Source organism: Triturus cristatus, chromosome 2_1, assembly GCF_964204655.1.
Source record: "Triturus cristatus chromosome 2_1, aTriCri1.1, whole genome shotgun sequence".
Lineage (NCBI taxonomy): Eukaryota > Metazoa > Chordata > Amphibia > Caudata > Salamandridae > Triturus > Triturus cristatus.
The window spans coordinates 694,617,097-694,631,829 of NC_140581.1; the positions used below are offsets into that span (position 1 = coordinate 694,617,097).

The following is a 14,733-nucleotide window of genomic DNA, read 5'->3' on the forward strand; positions in this document are numbered from 1 at the left end:
CTTATCCTCAGTGTGTGATCTGCAGCTCATATGCCTCGAACATAAGCTTTCTCATCAACTTATGGTCCAATGGGAGAGGACTACACGACAGAATGGCCCTGATGATGTTAGAGCTATTAATGGACAGTGTCAGATAGGAGCCTTCCCTATGAGTAGAATTAATACTGCCAAAGCAACGATAATTGGATATCATAATGAGCTCTCTTCCTCTCCTCGAATAAGACCTATTAGGGAAGCTGCACCACAGTTCACTCCTGGAAGAGGGAATGCAGATAATGACGACCCTAATAGTCCTGATGCTAGAGCCCATTTTTTGTACAATTGGATATATACGCCCTGGAAAAGGACGGATGTACTCACTTTAAAAGCCTCCTTACCAGACATATGGAAAAATCCTAGAGGATTTTATGATGATGTACAGGCAGCCATTGATTCTTGTATCATGACCTTAGCAGACATTGTTATGTTTTTTGGTATGATCTTACCATCTGATATGTGGCGACTTACCCAGAAACAGGATCATGCTGTTGATTTGGGAGGAGGTTGGACTGCCATCTTAGCAGCTGATAGGGATAGGAAACCTGGTCAGAAACCTAGTCAGCTTATTCTGGATCTTCCTGGTAACATACTTACTTATATAAAAACGATAGTTCCAGCTAGGAAAATAGACTGGGCCCTCCTTACTGCTTTTAAACAAAAGCAGGGAGAGGGTGTCCCTGATTTCTTTACTCGCTTTGAGGAAGTGTTCCACGATTTTAGTGGGCAAGATACGTCTACACCTACGGGTGCACATTTATTCGTAGATGGATTTGTGGGAAATTTACTCCCAGAAATATCTGTTCGTTTAAAGAATTCATTGAGCCCATGGGCTTCAGTAACCCTGAAAGCTATATTAGATATGGCTCAGTATTATCAGAATTAGGTGACCACTGAGCAAGAAGGAAAAGAATGAAAATTAAAAGAATTTTAAACGAAATAATGATGGTTCAGGCCTATGGACCCCAAGATCAAGGCCTTGGCCAAAATTATGGTCAGAATTATAGACAAGCACCTCCAGTAGGGCCACCGCGTGGACAAACTCCACTACGACTGGATCAATGTGCTTACTGCAAGGAGAAAGGACACTGGCGTTCAGAATGCCCTGTTTTAGCGGCCGGAGGGAAAGGAAGAGGACAAGTGCATAGTAATCGAGGGACTATAGCTCCCCGACAGCAGCCACAGCAGGTTCAAGTTCCAGAGAGAAATAGGTCAGGAAATTATTTTGACCAAAGAAATAATCAATATTCCATGGAGGATTGGGAATCAGAGGAAATTGTGGGAACACGTTTTGCCTAGGACAAAGTAGGACAAGGAGGACCAGTTGAGATACCTGTAGACCAGTCAGGACCCTATATTACAGCCACCATACTTGGGCAGGATCAGAAATTTTCCGTGGATACAGGGGCGACGCGTAGTGCGATATCTCAGAAACTGGTCCCGGGGACACCCTTGTCTGGCCAAGTAATTACATCGATAGGATTTGATGTAACACCAACTCTGTGTCCCAAAAACTACCCTTGCAGGTTGAGAATTTCATCCCTACAGCCCCCTTTTTGCTTCCCCCACATGCTCCATGATAATCTGATGGAACTTGATCTTTTGAAATACTTCCATGCTACTATACATTGTTTCCCATCTGGAGTACGTGTCATTTTTGGGAAGAAGACCTTGCCTAAACAATACAATTTTTCTTTATGTTCGGACCTTGATTCTGTCTCTTCATGCGTTTGGGCTACTGCTGACAGATGTGGGAAGAATGGACATTTCCCCAGTATACATACAAGTTCGGGAAGATGCTTCCTTACCAAGGGTCCCGCAATATAAAATATCAAAAGAAGGTGAGGATGCACTGATATCTATTATTGATGACATAATACGTACAGGAGTTGTTGAGGAAGTTTCCTCTAATGTATGCAATAGTCCCATTCTCCCCATTCTAAAACGGGGTGATGGAACAGGGGACAAGATTTATCGATTTGTCATTGACTTAAGAAGTCAACAAAATCATGATTCCTCAATATCCTGTTGTCTCTGATATTACGACTTTGTTGACATTAATACCACCTACAGCTACTGTATTCTCTGTTATAGACCTCAAAAATGCCCTTTTCTCTATTCCTATACATGAAGAGAGCCGATATCTTTTTGGATTCTCATTACGGGTTGCTCATTTAGATTTTGTAGAGCTCCACAAGGGTATACAGAAAGCCCTAGCATTTATAGTCAGGTACTTAAACGACAGTTGGATGAACTACTTTTGCCACCAGGAGTTACACTTGTGCAATATGTTGATGATATTCTGCTAGCCGCAGACACAGTTGAGCATTGTAAAGAAGCCGCTCTTTCTCTATTGCATCATCTTGCTGTTAAGGGACATAAGGTCTCTAAGAACAAGCTCCAATATTGTCAGTCTGAGGTCACTTATTTAGGTCACCTCTTGTCTAAGGAAGGCCGCACTCTGACTAAAGACAGGATTCAAACTATCCTAAAAAATTCCTATTCCAAATACCCCAAAAGAAGTCAGGGGACTTATTGGTATTACTTCCTACTGTAGACAGTGGATCCCCAACTTCTCACTAATTATCAAACCTCTTTTGTCCCTTGTTACTAAAGACACTCCCTCTCCTCTACCATAAACATCTGAATGTCAGGAAGCATATCAGCAGCTCCGTGCATCCCTTTGTTCTGCTCCATTGTTAGGCACTCCAGACTATACAAAGCCTTTCATACTATATGTACACAAGAGAGAAGGATGTGCATTGTCAGTTTTGACACAACCATATGGTAATAAGCATTGTCCATTTGCTTATTTCTCAGCTGTATTAGACCCAGTAGGCAGAGGACTCCCAGGTTGTCTCAGAGCGGTTGCCGCCACAGCGATTTCTATACGCCAATCTGAGGGGATAGTGTTGAGCAACAAGCTTATGGTTATGGTACCGCATTCCGCAGATGCACTCCTGAATCAGACTAAGACACAGCATTTGACTAGCACTAGACTCACAGGCTACGAACATACACTTTTGGCACCTCACATCACACTCAAGAGACGTCTAACATTGAACCCAGCTACATTGCTACCTTTGCCAGCTGAACATGCGCATGATTTGCACAATTGCATTTTCTTAACAGAACAGACTAAGAAGAATAGATCTAAAGGACACACCTTTGTTAGACCCTGAGGGAGAACTATGGGTTGACGGCTCTTGTTTAAGACTGCCGGATGGCACCACCTCTGCATCCAAGCCATAACCACATTACAGACTGTGGTAGAAACAGCCCGTACCCCACAAAAACCTGCCCAAGCAGCTGAACTCATTGCGCTTTTGAGGGCTTGTGAACTTAGTGAGAATTAAGAGTGAATATTTACACAGATAGTCAGTATGCATTTGATGTGGCACACAATTTTGGCAAGCTTTGGAAGGAACGGGGATTCCTAATCTCCCATGGCCTCAAAATACAACATGGTGAATAGTCTTCTTACGGCTTTGACATTGCCAAAGAGTGTAGCCATTATCAAATGTAGTGCCTGCAAGAAGGTTACAGACAAGGTGGGACAAGGAAATGCTTTTGTTGACGAAGTTGCACGAGAGACCGCAAGTACACTCAGTAGTAAAATGTATGTGTTACGATCCCCCAAGGGCAGAATGGCAAAAGGAAGGAGAATTAGATGAGGGATGTTGGAGGTTAAAAGACATGTTAAAATGGAAATTGCCCTATGCCTATGTATTGCCTTTTGTGACTATTGCTCATGGACCTGCTCACGTTCGTGCCAAAAACATAATTTCCCAGTTAGATCCAATCTGTGATAGTCCACTCATTCGGAAAACAGCTGAGCTTTTGGCTAAAAATTGTATGATCTGCTTACAGCACAATCCTGGGAAGGGAGTATCAACCCCTACTGGTGGGTTTTCACCACCTCAGGTTCCTTTTGAAGCACTTCAAATGGACTACATCCAATTGGAGCGCTGTAACAATTTAAATTACGTACTAGTTGTGGTTTGTTCCTTTAGTAAGTGGGTAGAAGCCTATCCCACACAAAGATAACACAGCCTTGACAACAGCTAAAATTCTGTTAAAAGAATTCATCCCCCGTTTTGGGGTTTGTAGAGTTTTATGGAGTGATAATGGCCCCCACTTCACTGGCCATATAATCGAATACCTGATGAAGGGTTAGGGGGTAAAACAGAAGTTTCATGCTGCTAATTATCCCCAGGCAGCGGGTTTGGTAGAAAGGTACAATGCCATGCTAAAACTTAAATTAGCGAAGATCCAAGCAACAGCAGGCCTTAGTTGGCCAGATGCATTACCAACCATTGGCCCTGTTATCTGTTCGTTCCATCCCACACAGTAAGATTGGACTTTCTCCCTATGAGATCGTCTTTGGTAGGCCTATGAAAGTATGGGGACCCCCAAGACCAAAGATGATTAAAGAAATACAGTACCCTGTTTTGAGTGATTATCTTAGAAACTTGACTGAAAACTGCTTCCGATTCATCAGCAGGTGTGTGAAGCTATTCCGACAAATCAGAGGGTCCGGCACATGGTCTCCAACCTGGAAAGTTTGTAATACTCCGAAATTTCCCGCATTCTAAGAATCTAGAACCTCGTAGGAAAAACATCGAACAGGTGTTGTTGGCAACCTGAACTGCTGTCCGTGTCACCAACAGACGTCACTGGATACATGGATCCCACTGCAAACGAATTGCGGCAACTGTTCTCCAGCCAGAAGGCAGAAATGATCTGAAAGACATTTTGCAGACTCAGAAACGTGTTGCTCCTCTGAACGAAGACACCCTGTTCCCAGATCAAACTGTGCCATCGGCATCAAGGTACGATTTACGACCAAGGAAGGGAAGGAGCAGATAGAGATACCGGAGGGCTGATTCCAATTAGTGGAACGGTTTGGCTGCGACACGGTGGGATCACAGATTCGGCTGAACTAGGTTCAGAGGGGATTGTGATACGTGTTCAGTGGTGCCTTGATCTCTCTCCGACCTGTGGTTGTATCAATACCAAGAAGGAGAAATGCAGAAATTGGGATCTAAGTTGCAGTTGCAAAACAAAGACAAGCCTCTATGTATAGTGACTTTGATCATACTCTTTATAAACTTGGCAGCAGTTTTTTGGACAATGGAGAAAGTGATTCCGGCCCGTACCCTATTGCCCGCTACTACTCCTGTCCCCAAAGAATACGTGTACTATACCCTTCCCTAACACGAACAAAAGCACCGCATGTCCTACCTCAACAACACTTTCATACAGATGTTGCATCATACTCACAACGCTACGAACACCACCAACTGTTGGGTGTGCGTAATGAATCCAGCTCCCCAGAAAAAGGGAGGAACGCCTTTCAGTCCCTTGCCAATTTCACATAACGGCTCCTGCAGAGCCTTGTTCGTACTGTTATGGGCCTCTGATATTGCTAACATTACTGACTATGATGTAGGAGGACTTAATGCAAAACTGAACAGAGTGCGTTACCCCGATGAGGAAGGGGACCCACAAGTCAAAGGAACAGCATGGGAAATGGAGGAATATCGCAGAGGAAATGCCTCCACACGCTAGGTTTTCCCCAACACTCGAAGGACCAAGGGTAATGGGCCACCTGCTATTGCTGTGACTAGAGCTCGAGCGGACCTTTGTGTGAGCAGTATTGGCCGTGTCCTCGTGGGAAAAAGTACTGTGCAACAGTACTGAACATTACTGGAACAAACAATAGTAGCTTCCTGTCCTCACACAATACCTATTTTATCTGTGGAAGCAAAGGTAGTATCATTTGCCTATTGGTTGCTCTGGGGTTTGCTATGTGTCTTTCCTGCTTCCCCCTGTGTTATTAGCACCTGCCTCCTATCACAAAGACCAGAAGCTATTTAATGACATCTCTTTAAATAGATTCAAGCAGACCATAAATAATGATGAAGTAGATCAGACCGATACAGCCTTGCAGCAATATGTAGATTTCAATTCGGGACTCTTTTTCTTCGTTGGTGCAGCCCCAAACAGTAGAAAGATTAGACACCTGACCCGAGTAGTAGAAGCAGTAACTAATCAGACAGCAATGGCTCTAGGAAACATTACTGAAGAACTCCAGATTACAAGAATTGTAACTCTTCAAAATAGAATGGTGCTCGATGTAGTGCTCACTGATAGTGGTGGAGCATGCCGCATCATAGGAAGTAGCTGTTGTGCGTTCATTCCTGACCACGCCCCTTCTGTCTATGACGCCATTTCTAAATTACACAAAATAGCTGCAGAAATACATCAAGACCAAGGAACATGGTCCTGATCTGACTGGTTACGTGGACTAACCATGCACCTATATACCTTCCATGTACTTGGATCTATGTATTTATTACTTTCCTCCCAAACAAACCAAAGCACTTTCAATGCACTACCCTATTTTTCACCTTATACCTCTATCAATATCTTTAATCTACATCTACTTCCTTCCTTTATGCATCTATAAACTTTCCATGTACTTATGGGTCTATATATTTATTACTTTCTTCTAATTCAGCATATCCAATGCACTACCCTATTTCTCACCCTATACCTCTATCAATATATCATCTACAGTCACTCTCTCATCCATCTCAAACCCCATACCACTACTATGACCCCCAAAACAGCCCTTTCTAGACTCTCTCCGACTCTACCCCTCCTTGCACCATCTGACACCTCTTTTTAGTATACCGATCCCTCAAAACAAGCCTTTCTAAACTCTTCCCTCTGACTCTTCCCCTCCACATCCCTTTTTATTCATCCCAAGCCTCCCACTACTGCTAAGAAGTCTAAACCAAAAATCTAAATCCTTCACTCTTCTATCCCTCCACTATCCTTTTCAATTCAATCAAAATAACAGACTAACGTGCCCACTTATCAAATTTCATATGTCACTATACTAATTCACCACTAATCCTTTATGGGTTCCGAGTAGCGTGCTACTCGCCGAAAAAAGTGCTTCAACACCTCATTAGGGGTAGCAAGCACCATATAAATGCAACCCTTTTTCCCTCTTCTATCCATCCGATAACCTTCTCAATCCAAATAACTGACTTGTATCCACCACTCAAATTACTTCCATATTTCACTATACTAATTTACCACTAATCCTTTATGGGTTCCGGGGTAGCGTGCTACTCGCTGAAAAAGCGCTTTAACACCGCATCAGAGGTAACAAGCGATATATATATATATATATATATATATATATACCTCTGTCCCTCTGCTACCCTTCTCAATCCAAATAGCAACTAGCATATCATCCAGCACTAAAATTACTTTCATATTTCACTATACTAATTCATCACTAATCCTTTATGGGTTCCGGAGTAGCGTGCTACTCGGCCAAAAAAGCGCTTCAACACCCCATCAGGGGTAACAAGCCCTATATAAATGCAAACCTTTTTCCCTTTTTTATACCTCCGCTATCCTTCTGAATCCACATAACTGACTAACCTATTCACCACTTAAATTACTTTCATATTTCACCAGTTCAACAGTAATCCTTCTTGGGTTACGGAGTAGCGTGCTGCTCGCCGAAAAAGCGCTTCGACTCCTCGTCAGGAGTAGTAAGCGCTATATAAATGCAATTACAATACAATACAATTCAGGATTGTGAAGAGCAGATCTTAGGGTTAACAGACTGTAGCCCGGTTAGATTCCAATACAGGATTAATAATTTTTGGTTAAATCATAGGCAGAATCTTCTCCTGGTGTTTACCCCATTAACCACACCCGCCAGCCATGACCACGAATCAAGGTCATCCCTACTCATGTCACTTCAATCAAATTCAGACTGTTGAGGGGTGTTAAACACTGCCAGTACAACTGGACTGCACCTCTACAGAGATAGCTTTCTTCAGCAGATCCTGTGATAACATGTGGGCACCAGATGGTCATGCTACATATCTTACAGAGGTGAAAGGGTTAATTATCTTGGGGAATCCCTCAGGACATTAACATTAACAAAGGCAGACATCACATCAAAACCTGAGGATCACACATTTTAGTAAAGTGCAGATAGTGGAAGGTTGTAGCTCTCGTCATTCCAAAGACAATAATAATGACACCACGGACCACATCTACTCCCTTCTTTTAAAAAAAATTAAGGCCAAACTGTGTTACAGAGAACAAGCAGACAAGAAAGGACAACAGGGAACATATACACCTGGCAATCAGGTGTGGCTTTCCTCTGTTGTATAATGATGTGTAGGACTCAAAAACAGAAAATAGGTTGTTTTTGGTACTTGTGATCCTCAAAAGCATACACACCCCCAAATTAATAATGACCTTTCATAAACAACATCCATAGAAATCCAGTCCTGCTAAAAGACCTGGAAAGAAGAATAAGGTAGGGAATCTTCATCTTAATGTCACTAGTATTTAATTGCAGTTGATTGCCAAGGATTTCACCCCAATCATTGAACAGACCTTTTCTTGTGCAATAAAAACCCTTCCATCAGGGAGAAAGGGTGCCTGTGGTTTGAAACATTTCTAAACCGCATCTGGAGAAAGGTATTGGTTGCTTTGTTCCAGAAAACGGTATGCTACTAAACAACTTACGGATGCTAGGACTTAAAAGTCCCAGCATTCATTGCATTGCAGCCATTTTTGGTAGCTCTCAGTATAAAGCGGTGCCACGCCTGGTTGCTCATACTCACAACCGAGAATCTGGAAAGGAGAGCAGTTGTGTCGATCCAAGTCCAGGTTTGATGCAGTGTAGTCTACAGAAGTAGTGTGTTGGGAGCCCAGCTGCGCATTGTTTGTTCTGATAAGAATCGGAATGAATTCAAAAGAAATTGATTGTTTGTTAAAGATTCTGTCTCTTGATCTCCAACTGTATTTTTTGTAGTTTCAGAGTAATATTTATTGTGGAACTAAATCGGAATCCGGTGATTCAAGGCTTTGGAATCCAACGGAGAAGAGAAAGACCGAGCACTTAATTTACAAGGTAAATTATTTCCTTACTGCTTCAATTATGCAATCCGGATGCCTGAATTTATTTACTGTCGTTTCTTGTCTCAATATATATGCTAAATACAAAGCAAAACGGACCACCCAACACACATTTCACCCCTTAGTTGGCGCACTGGCGTGCGGCTTTCTCAAGGCTGTACATAAAGAAAGAGTTGTATTTCAAAGGCAGGATTATATACATATGATATTCATAGTAAATATGTATAAATGAAGCAGCGATACATTACAATTTACCCAGGCTCTCATCACAACAAATATTATTACATTGGCACAAACCTTTTGGTGTCATGAGCAGTTTAGAAATAAGTTTCATGGGAACAAGTAAAACTTACCTTTTTGATCACTGTATCGAAATCTCTCTAAGGCAATGTTTACAGCAATTTTAACTTCTTCATCAACCCTGATGTCCTTTAGTCCCCTAGCCTTCCCAGAACCCGAGGGACCGGACAGGACACTGTTCATTCTCGGAGACAGGCTAGTAGGCCGTGACATTATGCCTACATAGGAGAGAAGAAGCAATGCAAATTAACCTTGGTCATGCAAATTACAAACTATAATGATTTAACTAAATCATTTGTTGCCAAGATGATATTCACGCCATGAACCAATAAACTTCGTTCTGTGAATAACACTTGCACCGTACACTATTAAGGAAACAGGGGTAAGGATTATGCTTCTCTTTTCTTTCCTCTGAAACACGGCAGGCAATGAAAACAGTTTCAAATACAAACTACATCTCCTATCAGAACTCCAAACATGTCACAGATCCAGCAACCAGCCTCCACTGACTTAACCCACCAAAAATCGGCAGACACAATTCTATTGCCTCCTTCTTTGCAAAACCATTTGATTACACTCCATTTAAGATAAAACTAACAGCTCCACAGAACATAATGCCTCAGACTGAGCTCAGCATCGCGCTCTTCACGAACACCAATTGTGCTTCATTGAAACCCTAGAACAGCTAAAGCCAAAAAACTGATTCCACAGGGTCCTAGTCTTTCCAGGAATTCCTGCATACCTCTTCCATATTCATTCATGCTTCTGCTTATTTTCTGTAACAGAAAGTTACTACTACTCCATGTAGTTTAATAATTATAATAAGAATGGCAAACAAATACATTTAATATAAACATATCACTATATCATGTGTAAATAAAGTCCATCATCACTGGGTGGGATAATCCTCGCCACCATGTCCGTAATATAATAGAATAATAGCTAGACATTTTTTATTCCATAGCAGTACCGGAGGCTAAGACTATGATAGTTCAACAGAAGCAAAATATACAACATACTTAAAATAAATGGTCTTTAATGTAGAATCAGTTGATCAATCAGCAGCCCTCATGAGGTCTTCTAGCCTAGACCCCCAAATATAGGCTTTCGAAGTCAAGGTGCCTCTTGCTAAATATGCCAGATTTGGAACCCTTAATCTCAGTATCAGACAAAAGCAATTTTACCCACCTGGACATGGTTGCGGAAGTCACTGGTCTGTAAGTTTCTGAACAGCAATAATTAATTGCCCGGTAGACTCCTGTCTACATTTCTAGTTCAAGCCTCATATGCTTTTAAACATTGCACCATACATCATTTAGAACTATTAGAAGATGCCTCGTATGAAATACATCTAGTGTGTCCTTGTGTGTTTAGAAATACAAAATAAAACTCCTTCCGTAGATAAAACCCTACCTGTTAATTCCAGAGCTTGGATATTGGATACACTTCTGCAGAAAATTAGACATAACAACATAGTCGACTTTGTGGACAACTGCTCCATAAATAATTCAAAATTGTCTAGCCATCTCTCTCTAAGAATCTCAGTAGCACACTAAAGTCCTATAAGGTAGAATGTTTGGGTTTACCAGGATTAGACAATCTAATTCCCCTCATTAGCTTACACACTAAAAGATGCTTAACCACACATTTACTGTCTACTGGGACATGTCCTGCCAAAATAGGAGACCTGAAATTATTTGTAAGCCAGACCTTTTGTGGCCAACTGTGACAAACAATTCACCCACAGGTGCATGTCTGCCTTCAAAGGACCACACTTGGTTCGTTGCACCAGCATACCCATCCTCTCCAGGCTGAAGAATATTGAAAGACCATGCCTGATGAATGTAGAACACGGCTTGCTGCGAAATTCCAGGCACTTGCTAATGTTTCCTGAAACCTTCCATGCCCTGAGTCTCAACTGGGCCGTCAGAATCAGTTGATATGGTAGCCCTATCAGGTCTCACAAAATGTCCTTAAAGACCAAGAGCTTGATTGGAAGATTCCAAGACATGTCTGGTAGGACTGGGAACCAAGGTCATTCCGCAAAATCGAAGTCACAAAAATCAATTCGGCTTCCCGTTTCCTCACTTGTGCTGTGATTCTCGGAATCATTATGAATAGAGAAACGCATAATGAAGACTCCAGTTCATTTGAAAGTGGTGAGCGCGTAAAATGATTGACATACTGCACTGTAGCGAGCAAGCGTAGCGAGTGAGCCCGCACAACCTAAGGGAAGTTTGGGGGTGTTCTCCCCCCCGAGAATTTTTTTTTTAAAAGAGTGGACAAATGGTGAATTTTCAAGCAAATTTGAGAAAGCAGGAAGGTTAATAAAGCAATTGTGAAAGTGCAGTTATTACATTAATAAAGAGAATTTATCAGGAACATAACTGCCACTAGCGAGATGAAAACACTGCACAGCATGCCAGCAACTTCATGGGCCAGTGCCACTCAATGGGTAGCGACCTCCTCACAGGCTTTATGATGAAATACAAAACAGCCAGCAGGAATCTATCTTATTCAGACCTGAAGAAAATGTTGCCGCCTCCAAAATGCATACACAAATACAATTAAGGATAATCTGCTTACACTGGCACACATTGCAGTGGGTTTGCTAACATCAACTGCAAACAGTCTTTTGACAGAAAATACGACCAGTCACCAGGTGTCGAGTAATGGTTAAATGAATGCCATGTTATTATCCGCCACATATACAGAAGCAAAGGAATAATGCAGCAGAAATCTTGCATGCCATTTTGCATTGTTAGACTACTATTCACCGGTTTCAAATGTAATAAAAAAATACATCAAACAGTGTTGAGGCATAAACATGTTTTAGGCCTTAAATTGCCAGGCTGGACAACACTCAGAGCAACAGTGGTAACCCCTCTTCCATAACAATCATCCACACCACTCCATTACTCACATATTATTATTTATGGGCAAGTCTTCACCCAGCTGACTTCAGGAGCACTATCTGACCCAACCCCACTGCCAGTATTCAAGATGCTTATAGCCAGTCTCTCACATCTTTTCAGCGCAAACCACGCTCAACTTCTTATTTGAAGATGAATCTTCTCAGATGGTCTGAATACCTCCAAAAACAAACCTCATCTGAAGAAGCCTAGGCTTGATCCGGGAACTCATACAACTTCAACCTGATTGATAATGTACACATCTTATGTAAGCCGACTAAAAAGGGCAGCTTTCAGGGAATTTAACGATTACATAAAGACCCATGAATTCTTGGTTGACACTCGGTCCGGTTTCCTCCACACTCATGGGAACGATTCTTCTATCGAAAACACAATGGATGAGCTCAAAACAGTTGGTCCAAAAAGGGCTACCCTCTTCATACTCTTTAACTCCACCTAGATTTGACAGTTAGTCACCCCTGCTCCCTACATCAGAGCAAGCTTTCACAAATAGTAAGTGTAAACAGGTCTTTAGACTCATGATTCATGTTCAGCTATGAGCAGCCATGATTCAGACAGGCCTCAAGTGGCCTCTCAATTATACATGTGACGTTTTGCATAATCTCATCCATATTTTATGATAGAAATTCACATTTTGAACCAGTGTCTGTCACTTCTCAGGGATGCCTCAATCTTGGGTACATCATCGCACAATGGAGACATCAACTACCTATTCAGTTTTCACCTCGCGCCCATTGAGATACAAGTCCCTTCTTCTTTCACTTCCCCAGCGGTTATTACTGAGGCCTTGTCTTTCAGCTACCCACTGAGTAACATGCAGCCCCAGGGTTCAAGAATAAAGGTGGCGGGCAATCCACTAGGAGTTTACTGACCAGTAATAAACATTTGGGGGTGTTCCACACCCCCCTTCTGCACCCCACTCTCACACACACAATACATAAAACTGAGAGTTTTCCATCTATGAAGGGCACACATCTTTGTGACAGCTCGTGGACTAAACACCCTTCTTAATACATCTGTACCACCTGCAAGGGATAACTATGTACGGTTTTTGTCAATGAGGTAAAACTCCGAAGAGCTGCATAACTACTTTATAGGAGTCCTGCCTCCACTCAGTGGGAGAGAAGTGGTGCCGTCACAACGTTATACTCGCAGACAGATGCAGTTGTCCTGAACATACGAAACCTAACCAGCCAGTCACCTATGACTTAGACGGACCCCTCTCTTGTCATCCCTGGCTTCGCTTCCCGCCCTCGCGTTCCCACCGCCGCCCATGCGCCCGCTGCCCATGACTCCCAGCTGGCGTCCCGTAAAATGGTAAATGTCTGTGTCATACGCACCATGACATCCACTAGCCAAATCCCTTCTGGTTGAGGCAGCGCCTTGTACTTCCCTGTCCACCCCCACTTTCAAATGTGTGCCACATTAATGAAACACATCATATAGGCCAAACGTGCAATTACGCATTTACAGACGTTGCGCATTTACGGATTCTTACTTTTTTACTATGATAATCTGACTCTCAATCTCAGCGATGATCAGCGATCAGGGGATCTTTTGAACGGACCAACCAAGGCTGAGAGCGAGGTGTGAATGATCCGACCCGAAGTACACCAGGAGCGGACGAGCCACGAGCAGTAGGTACTAACACGAGGTGTTGTGTGGCGCGGTGACGGTCTGCTGCGACGACGTCACGTCGTCACGTCACCAGAACGAAATAGCCAATGACTGTCTGCATGGCTTCACATAAGCCACAGTGATTGGCCATACGCTTCAATTCAATTCAATTTCAAGCTTTATTTCGACTTATTTTGTCATAAAAGCAACTTACATAGATATAAAAATGACATGTACAATACACAATCCAAGTTCCAAATAATACATGTGAAGATCAAACCACAATAAGTTCTATCCCAGCTATGCTAAAAACATTATAAATTAATTAAAAAAGCCAGATAATATTTTAAAATAATTCTTAAAATATATATAAAAAGGGGGAACAGATAAAGTTCATAGTGTCTGATCAAGCTAGGAAATGGTATAACCAGCCTGTAAGTTTTACAGTTTACAGCCTGTTTCCTTATAAGGTACACATTAAATAGGAATCTACTTATGCTGAACACTATAGGTTGCAAAGTATTTAACTTAAATGTGCGTTCTGCCTCTTTAAAAAACCTAAACCCCATGTTTTTGCATAAGGGTTTAATCCATGGGTCCCTTGGTTTTTTATAAACTGGGCAAAAAAACAGTAGATGGGCATCATCTTCTTTTGCTTCCTGGGAACAAAGGGTGCACAAACCTCTATCATCATTGTCCCTCCAGCTACTAGTATTTGCAGAAATCTGCAGGACCCCATATCTAAATTGTAAATATAACGTTTTTGCTAGAGGGGGGTCTTATCTCATCCATAAATCTTTCAAATACAGGGGTATCCTTGATGGACAGAAATCTCTGCGTCAATTTACCTAGTAAGGAACTAGAAGATACTTCATTCTTAATA

At 42.1% G+C, this 14,733-nt stretch overlaps 1 protein-coding gene across 8 annotated transcripts in view; it reads right to left on the minus strand.

Annotated features, from left to right (window-relative positions):
- YTHDC2 (YTH N6-methyladenosine RNA binding protein C2) overlaps positions 1-14,733 on the minus strand; it is a 1,174,422-nt gene that overhangs the window by 1,095,684 nt on the left and 64,005 nt on the right. For all 8 annotated transcript variants that reach the window (XM_085632632.1, XM_085632630.1, XM_085632634.1 and 5 more), the window contains exon 2: positions 9,354-9,518. In XM_085632632.1, coding sequence (XP_085488758.1) covers positions 9,354-9,513 — 160 coding nt within the window. In that variant the 5' untranslated portion in view covers positions 9,514-9,518. The remainder of the gene's footprint in view (positions 1-9,353; positions 9,519-14,733) is intronic.